This window comes from Lutra lutra, chromosome 5 (genome assembly GCF_902655055.1).
Source record: "Lutra lutra chromosome 5, mLutLut1.2, whole genome shotgun sequence".
Taxonomy (NCBI): Eukaryota; Metazoa; Chordata; class Mammalia; order Carnivora; family Mustelidae; genus Lutra; species Lutra lutra.
This window is the reverse complement of record NC_062282.1, coordinates 71,018,662-71,035,203: the sequence shown is the minus strand read 5'-3', so window position 1 is coordinate 71,035,203 and position 16,542 is coordinate 71,018,662. Positions and strand designations below refer to the sequence as shown.

Here is a 16,542-nt window from a genome sequence, read left to right as displayed (position 1 = left end):
CTTAATATAAAAACCTCTTCTAGACATTATGTAGTATGTGGCATCTGATGAAACCCAGACTTGGCCACTTCCTATCTGCATATCTTAAGACAAGATATTTAATTTTATAGAACCTCAGTTTCCTTGACTGTAATGAAAGTGATACTAATGTTTATATACCAGATTTATGCTATGTGGTGTTTTGTATATATTAGGTATTCTCTGTCTTACATCTTCTTGTCATCGTTATTCTGTGTGTGTGTGTATTTATATACATATTTAACTAGGGCTATATATATACACACACACACACACACTTTTTACAGATACACATTTATATATATATATATATATATATATATATATATATATATATACTATATATGTATATAGGGTTTTGATAATTTTTTTCCACAAACTTTGTTTTTACCTAGGTTTGCCATAATTTTCCTGCTGTACAGTAAAACACTAAAATTTACATTTTTATGTATAAATATGTATTTTTATATAGGTTATACATGTATATAAGATGTATGTATGTGTATATATAGCTACCTACTTATATATGGCATTATATTTAATGTTTTGAATTCTGCTTTTATTAACAGTTGATGTAAGAGAATTTCCCCATATTATTAACATATTTTGTAAACATTGTTTCTAATGTTTATTGTAATTCTGTGGTTTTGTCATACGCCTAACTTTTTTTTACCCCAGTTTTATTTTGATATATAATTGACATATAACGTATTAGTTTAAGGAGTATAACATGATTTAATATATGTATATTAAATTACCACAGTAAGTTGAGTTAACAGCCATCACCTCATATAGTTATACATCTTTTTCTTGTGGTGAAAACTTTTTTTTTAAACATTATTTGAGAGAGAGTGTGTGTGCACATGAGCCAGGGGAAGGGCAAAGGGAGAGGAAGAGAGAATCTCCAGCAGACTACCCACTGACTGAAGAGCCCAACATGGGGCTGGATCTCAAGACCCTGAGATCATGATCTGAGCTGAAATCAAGAGTGAGATGTTTGGGGGTGCCTGGGTGGCTCAGTGGTTAAAGCCTCTGCCTTCGGCTCAGGTCATGATCCTAGGGTTCTGGGATCGAGTCCCGCATCAGGCTCTCTGCTCAGCAGGGAGCCTGCCTCCTCTTCCTCTCTCTCTCTGCCTGCCTCTCTGCCTACCTGTGATCTGTCTGTCAAATAAATTAAAAAAAAAAAAAAAAAAAAAGAGTGAGATGTTTGACTGAGCCACCCAGGCATCCCTCTTGTGATGAGAACCTTTAAGATCTATTCCCGATATGATATATAATGAATATATAATACAGTGTTGTTAAGTATGGTCTCCGTGCTGTACATTGCATGTCCAGAACTTACTTGTCTTATAAATGGAAGTTTATACCTTTTCACTAACTTCACCCATTTCTTCCATACTCCCCCCCCCTCGGCTCCCACATCACCCACTTCTCTGTTTCTGTGAGTTTTTTGTTTTGTTTTGTTTTGTTTGTTTTGTTTTTTTAGATTCTAGGTGTGTGAGGTTATACAGTATTTGTCTTTTCTCTGTCTGACTTAGTTCATGTAGTGCAATGCCCTCATGGTCCATTTGTATTGTTGCAAATGGTAGGATTTCCATCTTTCTCAATGCTGAATACTATTCCTCTGTGTGTGTGTGTGTGTGTGTGTGTGTGTGTGTGTTCTTTATCCATTCATTTATTGATGGAAAGTTAGGTGTGTGTGTGTGTCTTGGCTAATGTGAATAATGGTACAGTGAACATGGGAGTGTAGGTACTTCTTTGATAGCCTGTTTTCATGTCTTTGAATATATGTATATCTAGAAGTGGTATTGCTAAAGGATATGGTAGTTCTGTTTTTAATTTTTTGAGGAACCTCCATACTGTTTTCCACAGTGGCTGCACCAATTTATATTCCCACCAACAGTGCACAATACTTGTTATCCTTGTCTTGATAACCACCATTCTGACAGATAGGAGGTCATATCTTATTGTGTTTTAGATTTGCATTTCCCTGAAGATGAGTGATGTTGAGCATCTTTTTATGTACCTGCTGGCCATTTGTATGTCTCCTTTGGAAAAATGCCTATTCAGTTTATCTGCCCATTTTTAAAAATCAAAGATTGTTAGGGTTTTTTTTTCCCCCTTTGCTGTTGAGTTGTGTGATATTAACCTCTTGTCTGATATATGGTTTGCAAATATTTTCTCCCATTCTGTAGGCTGCTTTTTAATTTTGCTGATGGTTTCCTTTGCTGTGCAGCAGCATTTTAGTTTAGTTTGCTTTCATTGTCTTGGCTTTTGGTATCAAATCCAAAAAATCATTGCCAAGACTGATACCAGCAAGCTTACTCCCTATGTTCTACTAGGATTTTTATGCTTTTGGGTCTTATGTTCAAATCTTTAATTTGGTTTTAGTTGAATTGTGTGTAATGGTATACAAATAGTGATCCAGTTTCATTCTTTTGCTTCTGGCTCTCTTGTTTTCCGAGCACCATCTACTAAAGGAGGCTATCCTTTCTCCTTTGTAGTATATTCTTGGCTCCTTTGTCATATGTTAATAGAGCATTATGCATGAGTTTATTTCTGGGTTCTCTGTTCTCTGTTGCTCAACCTTTTCTTCTTTTTACTGTTATTATTAACATTGATACTACTTCTGTGTTTTAAGAATTTAGGTTAATTTCTTTAGGCTAGATTCCCAGAAATGTGGTTATTGGCCGGGTTTTAAGGTTAGGATTATTTTCATGTTCTTGATTTATGTTGGTTAGTTTCTTCTCCAAAAGGCAATGCCAGTTTGAACTATAATTTGCAGTGTCTTTTTTTTTTTTTTTTTTTTTTTCCAGTGTCTTTAAGGCCTGTTCCCTCTGCCACATTGGGGGAATTATTTTTTATTTTGAAAGGCAAGTAAAGAAACTTGATAGTTCTGAAGAGAGTACACTGAAGTTGTACATTTTTAGTTCAAACGTGCAGTTTACAAGGCCATGTTTGAATACTAGCAAGCAACTGAAAAATCAGGTTTTGTTATGGGGTGGAGATTTGGGAGTATGTATGTCCTTGAGAAGAGGTTAGAGAGTTTATGTATTGACATTCTGGAAATACCTGGGGGAGATAAAAGGCTGGTAATGTTGTGGATGAATTTGTATTACAGAAGTCATGTAACTCAGGAAAGAAGGTTTAAGCCAAATAAAAGTATATTTACTGTTTCTCTCTCACATAAATTACTTCCATTTTATGACTGGGAAGTATCTGAAGCTGGATACAAGCTCAGTAAAGATTGTGGAGGAAGCCACTACAAGGTCTTACTTGAGAATATGCTCCCATTTGTTATAGCTTTCTTTTCCAGAAGTTGATGATGAAGAGAAAGACTGGGGTTGTATAAATTGAAAATTTATCACATTAGGACCTTGCATGTGACAGTCCATTGAGTGAAAATAAGCAGTCAGAATGAATGACTGGCACTGCCCCCCCACCCCCCCACCGCCTTTAACAACAACTTATAAAACAATTTTGGCTTGAATTATTTCTGATCATAAGCTTGGTGTTTAGGCCCTTCTCACTTGGGAGACTACAGATTTGGGACCATTTCCTTTTCTTTACCAAAAAGTAGTTTTTATAGGTTTTGGTTAGATAAACCATTTAACAAACAAAAAAGAGAGGCAAAACCGAGAAACACTCTTAACTGTGGAGAACAAACTGGTGGTTACTGGAAGGGAAATGGGTGGAGGTAAACTAGGTGATACAGATTAAGGAAGGCAAGTGTTGTGATTAAAATGATTAGCACCAGGTGTTGCTTGGAAGTGATGAATCACTATATTGTAAACGCAACTAATGTTATACTGTATGTTGATGGACTAGAATGTAAATAAAAACTTGTGGGAAAAAAAAGAAAAAAAATCTTAGCCACATGCCTTTTGATTGAATGGCTATAAAGTTAATTTCTAAAATAGTTTGTAACCTTTAAACAAGGTATATTTTGTAGCTGTTTTCTCATTATCTGTTTAGGCATTTCCTTGTGAGGATAATGGATGTACCCCCTTCATAAATATCATCTCCTAAAGATGCCCCCTGCTTTTGAAGTCTGCCTTTAACAGTTTGTTATTCCATGTTGGTTTTTTTTTTTTTATCATATTTCAGTAATTAAGTTGGCACATTGAGCAATGTTCTATTATTGGTAAGAGGTGAATAAGAATTATTTGAGTACTACTTTATAAAAACAAATACAAAGTTTAGAGTTTCATGGAAAGTTATCACAGTGTATCTTACCAGGCTTTTTCTTTTCCATTCTCTTCTTCGCTGCTTCTCAGTATCATATTTCACTAATTTAGTCACATGCATCTACTTATGTCTCTAAGCCTTCTCATGATATTCTGTCTTACAGAATTGTCCATATTCCTGTCTGATTTTTCACCAGCAGTCCAATCCATACTTAAATGTTATGTCCCTGTGTCACTCTGAAACTCCCACTCACTCAAGAACCCATTATTGCCCTCCTCTGCTATCCCAGCACTTAATACCTGTTTTGTCTATTACACATGTCTTTTTATAGCCAGATGTATTTATTTTTATCTCCCACACTGGACTGCGAGGTCCATTGTCTTTGTTTAGTTAGCATCAAGCCAAAAGCCTTATTCATAGGGGTTGTTCGTTTATTAGGCAAAGGGATATCCTTTGGGCATGCCAAACCTGGTGTTACCAAGAAGCAAATCTACATTCTTTGCTATAAAGTTGTAGTAACAGTACAAGTTTAAAAGGATAAAGGCCATTGGGTTCAAGTATTTCAAATTACAGTTGTTAATCTCAGTTTTATTATGCAGTTCTGTATGGCCACTGGTGAATAAATCCTTAGCTTTCCAAATATAGAAAGATGTTGAAATACTGAGCACTGTAGGTTCTTTCTTCCTGCCTTCCTCCCTTCCTTCCTTCATGCATTCCTTCCACTATCATTTCTTTTTGATAGTGGCGCTTTGTACTTAATTGTCAATTTTGGTCTTTGTGTATAAACCATAAGAAGTCAAGGGCACAGCCACATGTTGTGGGCCTTTTATTTGTGTATGTTAGTTTAAAATATTTTTCATTGTGCCTTAAACTTTCTAATTATAAAAGTGTCATTTGGGTAAATGCTTCTGATAGAAATTCAAACAAAATAAAGATACACAAAGGCAAAAAGACATCCGTATTTGTACTCGTCATATTTCATACTTCTTCACAGAGATCTTCATGATAGAGTCTGATTTGAGTATTTTCATTCTGCTCTCTATACATTTGCGTTTAGATACAGATACTGATTTTATAAAATGTAACTGGGATGGATATAATATATATATGTGGGTGCATCTGTGCACATGTGTCTAGGTGTTTAATGACTTTTTCTTTCTGACTTAACCATATGTCTTGGAGAATCATGTTAGTACCTGGTGATTTGTTTCCTTTTTAATTGCTGTTAGCCATATTGGGGATGTATATTGTGGTAAAACAGAAAAATCCAGGGAACATAAAGCAGCAAGGTGTTTCATGTAATTTAATCAAGCGATAGTCCTTGAGGTGCTCAATCAAATTAATGTCTGACAAGTTGGGATAGTTAGCACAGAACCTTACCTTTGACTTGCTCATGTGAATTCTTTTTGTATCTTTTTAAAAAATATTAATGTTTAAATGTTAAAATGTTTAAATAAAAACTTAAAAAAGAATACAAAGTTCTGGCAATTAATTTCTACAGTGATGCTCTCTTTCTTTCTTTCTTTTTTTTTTTTTAAGATTTATTTATTTGGGGGGAAGAGGGGGTAGAAGGAGACAGAGAATCTCATGCAGACGCCCCGCTGAATAGGGAGCCTGACCCTGGGATCATGACCTGTGTTAGATGCTTACCCAACGCCACCCAGGTGTCCCCAGTGATGATTTCTGTAAGGTTTCTCAGGGTATTTGTTAATTGAGTTAATTCAGTATTCCATTTTCTACTGTCAAGGATTCTTTGGCAGTAACTGTCAGAATTTAATATTCTTTTATTCTGTTTTTAGTATCTCTTTCTTGCCTTATTTTCTTTAACATTTATTTGAAAACCTCATTTGCTTATTGTAAGATGAATTCTTTTTTCCAGCATCCAGTGTTGGATGAACCAATAGCAGAAGCTGTCTGTATTATAGCAGATATGGATAAATGGACTGTGCAAGTGGCCAGTAGCCAGAGACGAATGACAGATAATAAATTGGGAAAGGAAGTATTAGTTTCCAGTCTTGTGTCCAACCTGCTTCATTCCACTCTTCAGCTTTATAAACATAACTTATCTCCAAATTTTGTAAGTATGTATACGGCTTGAATTATTTAGCACTCCGATAGGTGACTGAACTTTATTTAGAATGTGCCTACATTGAATACTGCTATTAGCTTCATCATTGTTTCCTGGAAAAAAAAGATGTTATGGACTCAAGGTTTGTGTTCCTCTAAGATCCCTGTGTTGAAGCCCTAACACCCAGTCTGATGGTATTTGGAGATGGGCCTTTGGGAGGTAATTAGGGTTAGATTAGGTGATGAGGGTGGAGCCCTCATGATGGCATTGGCGAATCTTCTAAGAAGAGGAAGAGAGATTTGTGAGGAAAGAGCCAGAGGCAGTCGTCTGCATACCCAGGTGAGAGCTCTTGCCAGAACTGGAATATACTAGCACCCTGACGTTCACGCTTCTAGCCTCCAAAACTGTGAGAAAGTAATTCTCTATTGTTTAAATCACTGAATTTGTGCCATTTTATAATGGTGGCCCAAGGGGATGTGTACATATCTATATATTGTATGGTTTTGGCAGCTAGAATTTGGTGCCTGACTAGTTTCATGTAAGGTATGGATATGTGGTATCTCTAAGCTTTGCGCAGAATGCCAGTGCTTTCTGGAGCCTCTTTTTCCTGTCAGGACGTTGAAGGAACCCTCTTCATAATACTGAATAACCTCTTACTGAAGACAGCATTTTCATCTTTCAAAGTTCTTCTTTTTTTCTTGTTAGGACAAATAAAATACAGCTTACTTAAAAACTTCTGTAGATAACATAATAAAGGCCACATACGACAAAACCACAGCTAACCTTATTCTTACTGGTGAAATATTAAAAATTTTACCTCTCTGATCATGGACAAGACATGGATGCCCACTTCTACCACTTCTCTCCATCAGAGTATTAGAAAACCCTAGCCAGAGCAGTTAAGCAAGAAAAAGAAATGAAAGGAATCCAAATTAGAAAGGAAGAAGTAAAATTATCTCTGCAGATGACATAATCTTAAATGTAGAAGACCTTAAATTTCAACAGGAAAAAACTGATAGAGCCTGAGGGTTACTGGGGGGTAGGGAAGTAGGGATAGGGTGGTTGGGTTATGGACATTGAGGAGGGTATGTGCTGTGGTGAGTGCTGTGAAGTGTGTAAGCCTGATGATTCACAGATTTGTACCCCTGGGGCAAATAATACATTATATGTTAGCAAAAACAATTAAAAACAAAATTTAAAAAACCTGATAGAGCTAAAAATGAATTCAACAAAATTGCGAGATACAAAATCAGCTTGCAAAGGTAGTTCCTTTTACATAATGCTAGCAATGAACAGACTGATGTGAAGAAAGCACTTAAAATAGCATTAAAAGAATAAATTATTTTGCAATAAATTTTACCATGCACAAAAGACTTACATACTGAAAACTAGATAACATTGCTGAAAGAAATTAAAGAAGCATAAATAAAGGAAAGAAATTTCGTGTTCATAGATTGGAAGACCTACTATTATCAAGATTACAGTACTACCCCAAGTAATCTACTGATTCAAAGCAGTCCTTATAAAAATCGCAATGACATCCTTTTTTTTGAAGAAATAGACTCAACCTAAAATTTGCATGGTCTCTCAAGGGACCTGAAGAGCCAAAACAATCTTAAAAAAGGAAGAAAGATGGAGGACTCACACCTCCCAATTTCAAAACTTAATACAAAGTGAAAGTAATCAAAACTGTGATACTGGCATAAGGACAGACATATAGGCCAGTAGAATATAATAGCCCCAAAATAAGCCCTCACTTAAATGGTCAGTTGGTTTTGGACAAGGGAGCCAAGACAATTCAAATCGGAAAGGAGCCCCTGAAAGAAATCATGCTGAGAAAACTGGATTTCCACATGGAAAAGAATGACGTTAAACCCTTTATGCCATGTATAGAAACGAACTCAAACTTGAATCTGACTTAAATTGAGTGCTTCAACTATCTGTAAAACTGTTCAAAGAACACATTAGGGGATAATCTTTATGGCATTTGATTTGGCAGGGATTTCTTGAATTTTACACCAAAAGCATAGGCAACAAAAGTAAAATACAGAGATACATGGGACTTTGTCAAATCAAAATTTTTGTCCACCAAAGGACACAATCAACAAGTGAAAAGACAACCTGCAGAACAGGAGAAAATATTTGTAAATCATATATGTTCAAAGAAATTGGTATCCAGAATAACAAAGAAAAACTCAATTTAAAAATAGGCAAATAGACATTTCTCTAAAGAAGATGAACCTGTGGTCAATGAGCATATGAAAAGATCTTCAGGAGAGTACATATCGAAACCACAGTGAGATACTCCTTCACACCCATAAGTGTGGCTATGATCAAAAACAACAAGTATTAGCCAAAATGTGGAGAAATTGGAACCTTTGTGCATCGCTGATGGGAATGCAAAATGGTGCGGCCTCTGGGGAAAACACTTAGGCAGTTCCTCAAGAAGTTTAACATTGTATTGCCCTGTGATCCAGCAATTCTACTTCTGGGTTTATACTCAAAACAGTTGAAAGCAGGGACTCAAAAAGATTGTACCATCATGTTTATGGCAGCATTATTTGCAATAGCCAAAAGTTGGAAACATCTCATGTCCATTAACAAATGAATGGATAAACAAAATGTAGTATAATACATAGACTGGAATATTTCAGCCAAGATAATGAATGAAATTCTGATATATTCTGATACAATATGGATGAACCTGGGACACATTACGCTAAGAAGAGTAAATGAAAAGGACAGATATTATAGGATTCTGCTAAAAAAGGTTTCTGGAATAAGCAAATTCATACAGACAGAAAGTAGATAGAGATTACCAAGGGCTTGGGGGAGGAGAGAATGAGGAGTTTTTATGTAATGGGTACAGAGTTAATGTTTGAGATAATGAAAAAAAGTTCTGGAAATGGATAGGGATGATGGTTGCACAACATTGTGACTATACTTTTAATGCCACTGAATTGTATACTTAAAAATGGGTAATATGGGGGGTGCCTGGGTGGCTCAATCAGACATACAACTCTTGATCTCAGCTCAAGTCTTGATCTCAGGGTTGTGAGTTCAAGCCCTGTGCTGGGCTCCATGCATGGAGCCTACTTTAAAAAAAAAGGGGGGGGTGGGTAATACGGTAAATTCACAGATATATGTAAATTATATATACAGTTTATATATATTTGTGTATGTGTATGTGTATAATTTCTATTTTGTTTTTCCAAGAAGAAAGTGGGTTTTTATTAGCACTTTGGTGTTTTTTCTTTAAGTAAGCTCCACGCCTAATGTGAGTCTCAGACTCACAGCCCTAAGATCAGGAGTCCCACACATTACTGACTGAGCCAGCCAGGCGCCTCTATTAGCAGTTTTATTTTATTTTATTTTTCAAGATTTTATTTATTTATTTGACAGTGTTCACAAGTAGGCAGAGAAGCAGTCAAAGAGAGAGGAGGAAGCAGGCTCCCCGCTGAGCAGAGAGCCTGATGCGGGGCTCAATCCCAGGACCCTGGGATCATGACCTCGGTGGAAGGCAGAGGCTTTAACCCACTGAGCCACCCAGGCACCCCCATTAGCAGTTTTAATAGTTGATTTTCATTGGAAAGGAATACTCTGAAGGAATTTAGTGTTTTAATACCTGAAACTCATGTATTTTTCTCAAATGTATAGCATCAATGCAGAATCACCTATTTTATTAAATGGAGCAAGTTAGTTGATAATAAATGAAGTGTGTATGTTTTAGTTTTTAATGTTCTAACTTAGAAACATCTCTCTTCTAGTAAGGACTACTGAGCATTTTCTGTGAGCTATTGCCAACGTTTTTCTTTAACTCTCTGCTGGAGAATGCAGCCTTTCCTGTGTAAATAAATTTGATATGCATCAATTTAGGAGTGTTAAATTTATCAAATTTGGAATAAAAACATTTTTTAAAGTTCTGGAAATGTGTAGTGATAATTTCATGTCTTTTTATGTACTTAATGCTTCTGAATTGTACACTTAAAATGGTTAAAATGGTAAATTTTCATTATGTATAATTTACATTTAAACAAAACAAAAACTCTGTATGATCTAATTCTGATATTAACTAGAAAAAAATTATAATCTTTTAGCTAAAATTTAAAGCAAATGTGCTTTAAAACTGTGCTCCAAATTTTAGTTTATGTGGAATAACTAAACTGAATTGTCATAACCATGATGCCTTGGAAAACCATTACTTCGAAGTAGAAACTATTTTCTTACCTGGTTCTTGTTTTCCCCTTAACTGCAGTGTGTAATGCATCTTGAAGACCGATTGCAGGAGTTATACTTCAAGAGCAGAATGCTGTCTGAGTACCTGAGGGGACAGATGCGTGTTCATGTCAAGGAACTAGGAGTGGTTCTAGGGTATGTTTGTGGCTTTCTCATTGCACTTTCTTTAGGCAAAGAATATTCCCAGAATTGCTTTTTAGAAGTTGGACACTGTTATCAGTTGGGTTGCTCTATACCATATAAAAGCAGATCCCTGGCTTCCGCTGATCTGAAAGACAATGTCCCTTATTCTATTACAGTAAGTTGAGAAACTTGTAATTTACATATGTTGTAAACTCATGCTTCCCAGCATCTGCCCTGTCATCCAAATGAGCTGACTGAAGTAACACCATTCTGTGGGTGGTAGTACATTATCTACATATTATTACTCCTCCATTATTTTTATATTGTGTCTGTCTGCTTTGCAGTTATCCTTGGGAAGAAGACATTTTTCTAAAATGCTAACTGAAGGAGGAACAGGAAATTGGTGGGAAACACTGATTAGCCCTTTTCATTGTCTGTAGACACTAGTCACTTTGCCTATGTTCGTTCTATGGCTACTTGCGTGTGTGCGTGTGTGTGTGAGAATTATTTCCCCAAATCCTAGATGCATAAATTGAAACAAGCTGGAACTTTTTAAAATTGAGCTTTTTAGAAGGGAGAGAGGACCAACATCAAGTAGCAACCGTGTCAGAAACCAAATTAAATTCTTTCATTAATATTACTCCTCATCATCTAGATTGGATATAGATGATTCTGTATGTATCATGCCATCATTTAAAAGAAATTAAACTAGTTTTTAATGTAATATGCATATAACCAAATTTTATAGTGCATTTTGACATAAAATGAAAATTAAGTTGTTAGTGTCTTTTCCCTAACTTCTGATCCTCACCCAAACACAATTAATGGATTGTTTCTTCTTACAGAATTTTTAAATATATAGGATAAAAAGTATAAATTGATTTATTTTCTATATATCATGGTGCTACTTGCCTTTTAATATATCATAAATGTTCATATAAGTACATACTGATTTATCTCCTTACTTTTAATGGTTGTATAGCATTTCATTATATAGTAGAATTTAGATTATTTTCAGGTTTTGTGCTATTATAAATCAATGCTGGAATGAATATAAATCTTTGAAGTTCATAGGATAAATTTTTAGAAGTAGAATTTTTGGTTAAAGGACATGTGTATTAAATTTTTGATGGATATTATTTGTTATTTTGATAGGTAATACTAAAGGTTGTCCAAAAAGTATCAGAATAAATTTTCACTGTCAGCAGAAAGCGCACTCTTCCTACTACTGCTGGCTATTGCCAAACATTTTCATCTTTCTCAAGCAACTAGCTGAAAAAATATGTGATTTTATTCAGATTTATTCTATATGAATAAGTCTACAATAAAGATGTATTTTTAAGAAGCTTCCATTACCAAAAAAGAAGCAGCAGCAGCCCCTATTACTTCTTCTCAGTCCCTTTTTAAAAAAAAGATTTTATTTATTTATTTATGAGAGAGAACGTGCAAAAGAGTAAATGTGTGTGTGTAGTGGGGATAGGGTGGAGGAAGAGGAAGAGAATCTCAAGTGGTCTCCACTTGCCCTAAGTGCAGAGCCCTGTGCAGGGCTCATGACCCTGAAATCATGATCAGAGCCAAAACCAAGAGTTCGTTGGATGCTTTACTGACTGAGCCACCCAGGGACCCCCCAAGTACTTCTGTAAAAACATTTGTATCCAAGACCGTATGGGTGGACACAATTACTCTATTATTAGACTTTATTGTATTTCTTAAGATACTGTGCCTTGCCCTGATGCCTGGTCTATTAGCAGATCAGTGAGATGCTTTCCTGCATCCATGACTTAGTTACTAATAGGGTTTCAGTGGCTTTCTTTTTAAAAAAATCTTTTGTTCTGGTTTTTACATACTGAAGCATTTCTACTTTGTGTTATCATTAGTTCTCTTTTTACCCTTTTCCTATTGGCCAGAGTGGCCTAGGTTCTTGACTGCTGAGATGTGGTATGTAACAGTGATTACTTGTAAGACACATGTGTTGGTTATAGAAACCCTAAACTGAGATTTTTGTTTTATTTCAGGATTGAATCCAGTGATCTTCCTCTTCTGGCTGCTGTAGCAAGCACTCACTCTCCATATGTTGCTCAGATACTTCTTTAATATAAAGGTTGTCAGAATTAACTCTGGTAGAAAGTTAAACAGAAACTAAGGAAGTAGATGCAACATTCATTTATGGCGGTTTTTTTTCCCAGTTAGACTTCGATCTGAATGAGTCAAGTGCCTGGGTATCCTGTGTTGCAGTATACATTGTGTGATCATTGGATTGCTTTTTTCTTTTGGCTGGACTTTGGGGTGGTGGTATACTTTTAAGCAAGTGAAACTAAAATAGCATAAATAATTTTGAGGGAAAGCATTTGAAAAAGCCAAAGTGTAGAAATTTCTAAATAAGTAATAACATCAAGGAATTTCATATGATCACTCCCGTTTTGCCACACTCACAAACAGCAGTGGATGTTTGATGATTCAGTGGCTCAGAAATAATCATTTTACTAGTTTTAATGCCTTATTTCTAAGGTATGGATAGATTACAAAAGCTTATTTGTTCTTTTGTTTTTCAATTCAAAGTAGCTAATTTTGGGGTATTTCTCAGAGTATATTAAACAGCCTGTTAGTTATAATAAATCCAGAATAATGAGTGTAAATGTGTGTATGTTATCCATCCAAGTGTACATACGTATCTATTTTTTAAAACAAAGGTAGAAATACAAGATTGATTGGTAAACATGCCCTTTTTAAAAATAATATTTTCAGCTAGTATCAATTGTAAATAATGTTTGAATGTTACTCTCTGGTGAATTTTCTGTTCACACACCCTAAAATGTAACTAAAGCTGATCTTTTTTTAAGGCTGAGGAATGTAGATTCCCCAAATAAGAATACTACTTTATACCATTTGTTTTGTTTATAAGTATAAGCTAATTCTTATAAATGTTAATATTTACATATTTGCATCTAATTTAATAAATGAAAATTAGGATTAAAAATTACACCAAAGCATTGGGGAAAAGAATACTATTTTCTTTAAAATTGCTCAGGTAGCCAAGGCTTTTGCTTTCAGTATCAGCCCCACAGGAACTGAATATTTGTTTCACTGCTTCATAATATTCAGTTCACACTAATAGAGCTTATTATAAATTCTTAAAATTATTTCTTTCTTCTAACAGCCCCCCCTTCCAAAATCTAATTTTTTTCAAATATTTTCACTTTTCAGTTATTAGTGTTTTTGTATATATTGTTGAGTGTTGCTTATGAGAAAGGCTAATATGGAACCAAACTCTTGTAAGTAATGTAAATAGAAAGATGGGTAGATAAAGTTTTCAATATGCTCTACTACCTCAGTTTACTTGAATACTACGTTATAGTTTATTCTTTACTTATCTGATCAAAGATACTTTTAATGCTAGACGTGAAATTGGTTTCTGCTTTCATGGACTATTTTCATCATAATTAATTGATTAGCTTAAAAAAAAACCCTTGCTTATTCTCTTACTAAGTATAATTACTGTATAATACATTCATTCTTGCTGTTTGAATTTTCAGTAATTAAGGAAAATTTCTGTGGTTTGTTTAGTCTTTGGCCTTGAATTTATAGTGTTGGGTCACATTTTGCCTTGTTCTTTATGTATTCAAGAAATCTCCAACTAGACAAGAAATGGTTGTTTTGATGGAGTGTAAACCTGAAATTGTGCCTGCAATCACTTTTGCTCCTGCATCCTATCAGCTGGTCCCAGCTAGTACCTGAGTCTCCCGTGGATGACTTGCTGCCAAAGAGTATTTATGGATCTCTTTTCTTTGGCTTAATATTCTTATTCCATTAATTATTGAAATTCTTCCCTCTTTTATTGTTTGGAATTCTATAAATCAGTCTCTTTGGCAGAATTCAGAATATAGACAGATTCATAGGTGGGCCATTGTACACTATTTTTTTGTTGTAGTTCAGAATGACATGTAACTATCAGACTATTCGAAGTCCTGTTTGAAATCTCTAATTATCATCTAGGAAATCTAGTCTTCAATAAATGGATTCCCCATCCTTACTGTTCCTTTTAAAACTAAGCTTTGGGGGTGCCTGGGTGGTTCAGTCGGTTAAGCGTCTGCCTTTGACTCAGGTCATGATCCCAGTGTCCTGGGATCGACTCCTGCATTTGGCTCCCTGCTTAGCAGGGAGCCTTCTTCTCCCTATTCCACTTACCCTGCTTGTGCTCTCTCTCTGTCAAATAAATAAATAAAATCTTTAAAAAAAAAAAAAGCAAAAACAAAACTAAGCTTTGCAGGGCACCTGGGTGGTTCAGTCAGTTAAGTGTCTGCCTTCAGCTCTGGTCATGACCCCAGGGACCTACCTGCTTCTGTCCTCCTTACGCGTGCTCTCTCTTGGTGTCTCTCTCTCTCAAATAAATAAAATCTTCAAAAAAAGAAAAGAAAACTAAGCTTTGCTCAGAAGGAAGAGGCCTATAGTTTCTTATAGAATTATTAATCCTTATAGGATTCCTGAGTTTTATAATTCCTAACCCTCTGATTTCTACTACCTTCATCATAGTCTTGTTTTTCCTTACACAAAGCCCAAGGAATGAGCTGCTACTTCTTTAAAGTGTGATCATTATGATGAATGTGAAGAGTTTTGGCCTGTTCAAAATAATTTTTTCGGCTTCCTATGGTACAGACAGATATGTATTACATATTTTAAAAAACCTGTTTGTTTCAACAGGAAAAAAAAAAAACTTGCAACAGGAAATGAAAAAGGGATCTTTTACATTATAGATTTAAAACTAATTTTTCCTTGTATATAAACTAATTGGTTTGATTTGAAATATTCTTGGCTTTTATTAATATGTCTTAATATTGAGTTTGAAAATGTTAAGTGCAATAAACATACTAGCACAGATTTTGTTTTGTTGCAGTTGGCATACACTGGGGATGATCACTTAAAAAAAAAACAATTTTACACAATGCCTACTTCTGGTGGATGTCTTATGAGATTGTTCTGCTTTCTCTAAGTTATTTAGATGGTGAGATATGTAAATGTACATATTTGTCCCTTGTTCTGTATACATTTCTCAAATGTACACCTGTATTATAAATAACCTCCCAGTTCTAGGGGAAATTTGTGCAATAAACACATGTCAGTTTGATGGATGATGTTGGTCTTTATTTCATGTGTAAATAAGGCATATGTAATATGGACTCTGGTGTCCACTAACTTGTATAGTTTTCACAAGTGTGGCAGTTGTAGATATGTGACCTTGTTCATAATGTCCTTCTTTAATCCCATATTTCTTTAATGGTTAGTAGAATCTACTTTCTGAGGTGGTGTGTGAATCAAGTGACATAATGAACGTCAAAAATTTATCTCAATGCATGGGACACCCCACATGCTTAGTAATTCTTGTCTGCTGCTATTACTGGGTAATCTGTCCAGCCTCCCCACTGTGGACTCTAGCTGTTGTGGGGAGAATTTAACATTATATTCTGATGAATGAAAATACAGTCATAAAAAATATACTGGTATAGTGTTCCATTTGTCCTGTTCCTTATGACAAATAGAAAATTCCAACTGCTTTTTTGAAAACAAACTAAAAATATTTAAAACCTAGAAGAAGCCATGTAAACTGGTTAAGAACATTGTATTCTATGCAAATTACCATTGACTTTACAATTAAACCAAAACACTTGGTTTGGGTTCTAATCCTGCTTTGTTCACTGATTTGCATGTGATTCTGAGCAAGTCTGTCCTCTTCATCTTCATTATAGGGTAAGTAAGCTCTTTCATCAGTCCAGAGTGCCAGGTCTGCAGCAGTGATTCATTCCTGAAGAGGCTTTTGAGATGCTACCTTATGTCACTCAGGCCAGTTGATTTGGGCAGACTTAGGTCAGGAGGCAGGATTAGACCAGTGGCTTTTTGTAGTGCCTGTTTTCACA

At 35.2% G+C, this 16,542-nt stretch overlaps 1 protein-coding gene across 4 annotated transcripts in view; it reads left to right on the top strand.

Annotated features, from left to right (window-relative positions):
* The window catches only part of FNIP1 (folliculin interacting protein 1), a 153,758-nt gene extending 137,999 nt beyond the window's left edge, over positions 1–15,759 (top strand). For 3 of the 4 annotated variants that reach the window (XM_047729933.1, XM_047729931.1, XM_047729932.1), the window contains 3 exons: positions 6,086–6,283; positions 10,530–10,645; positions 12,649–15,759. In XM_047729933.1, coding sequence (XP_047585889.1) covers positions 6,086–6,283; positions 10,530–10,645; positions 12,649–12,727 — 393 coding nt within the window. In that variant the 3' untranslated portion in view covers positions 12,728–15,759. The remainder of the gene's footprint in view (positions 1–6,085; positions 6,284–10,529; positions 10,646–12,648) is intronic. The other variant, XM_047729934.1, reaches the window with a different exon arrangement.
* Positions 15,760–16,542: the final 783 nt, after the last annotated feature.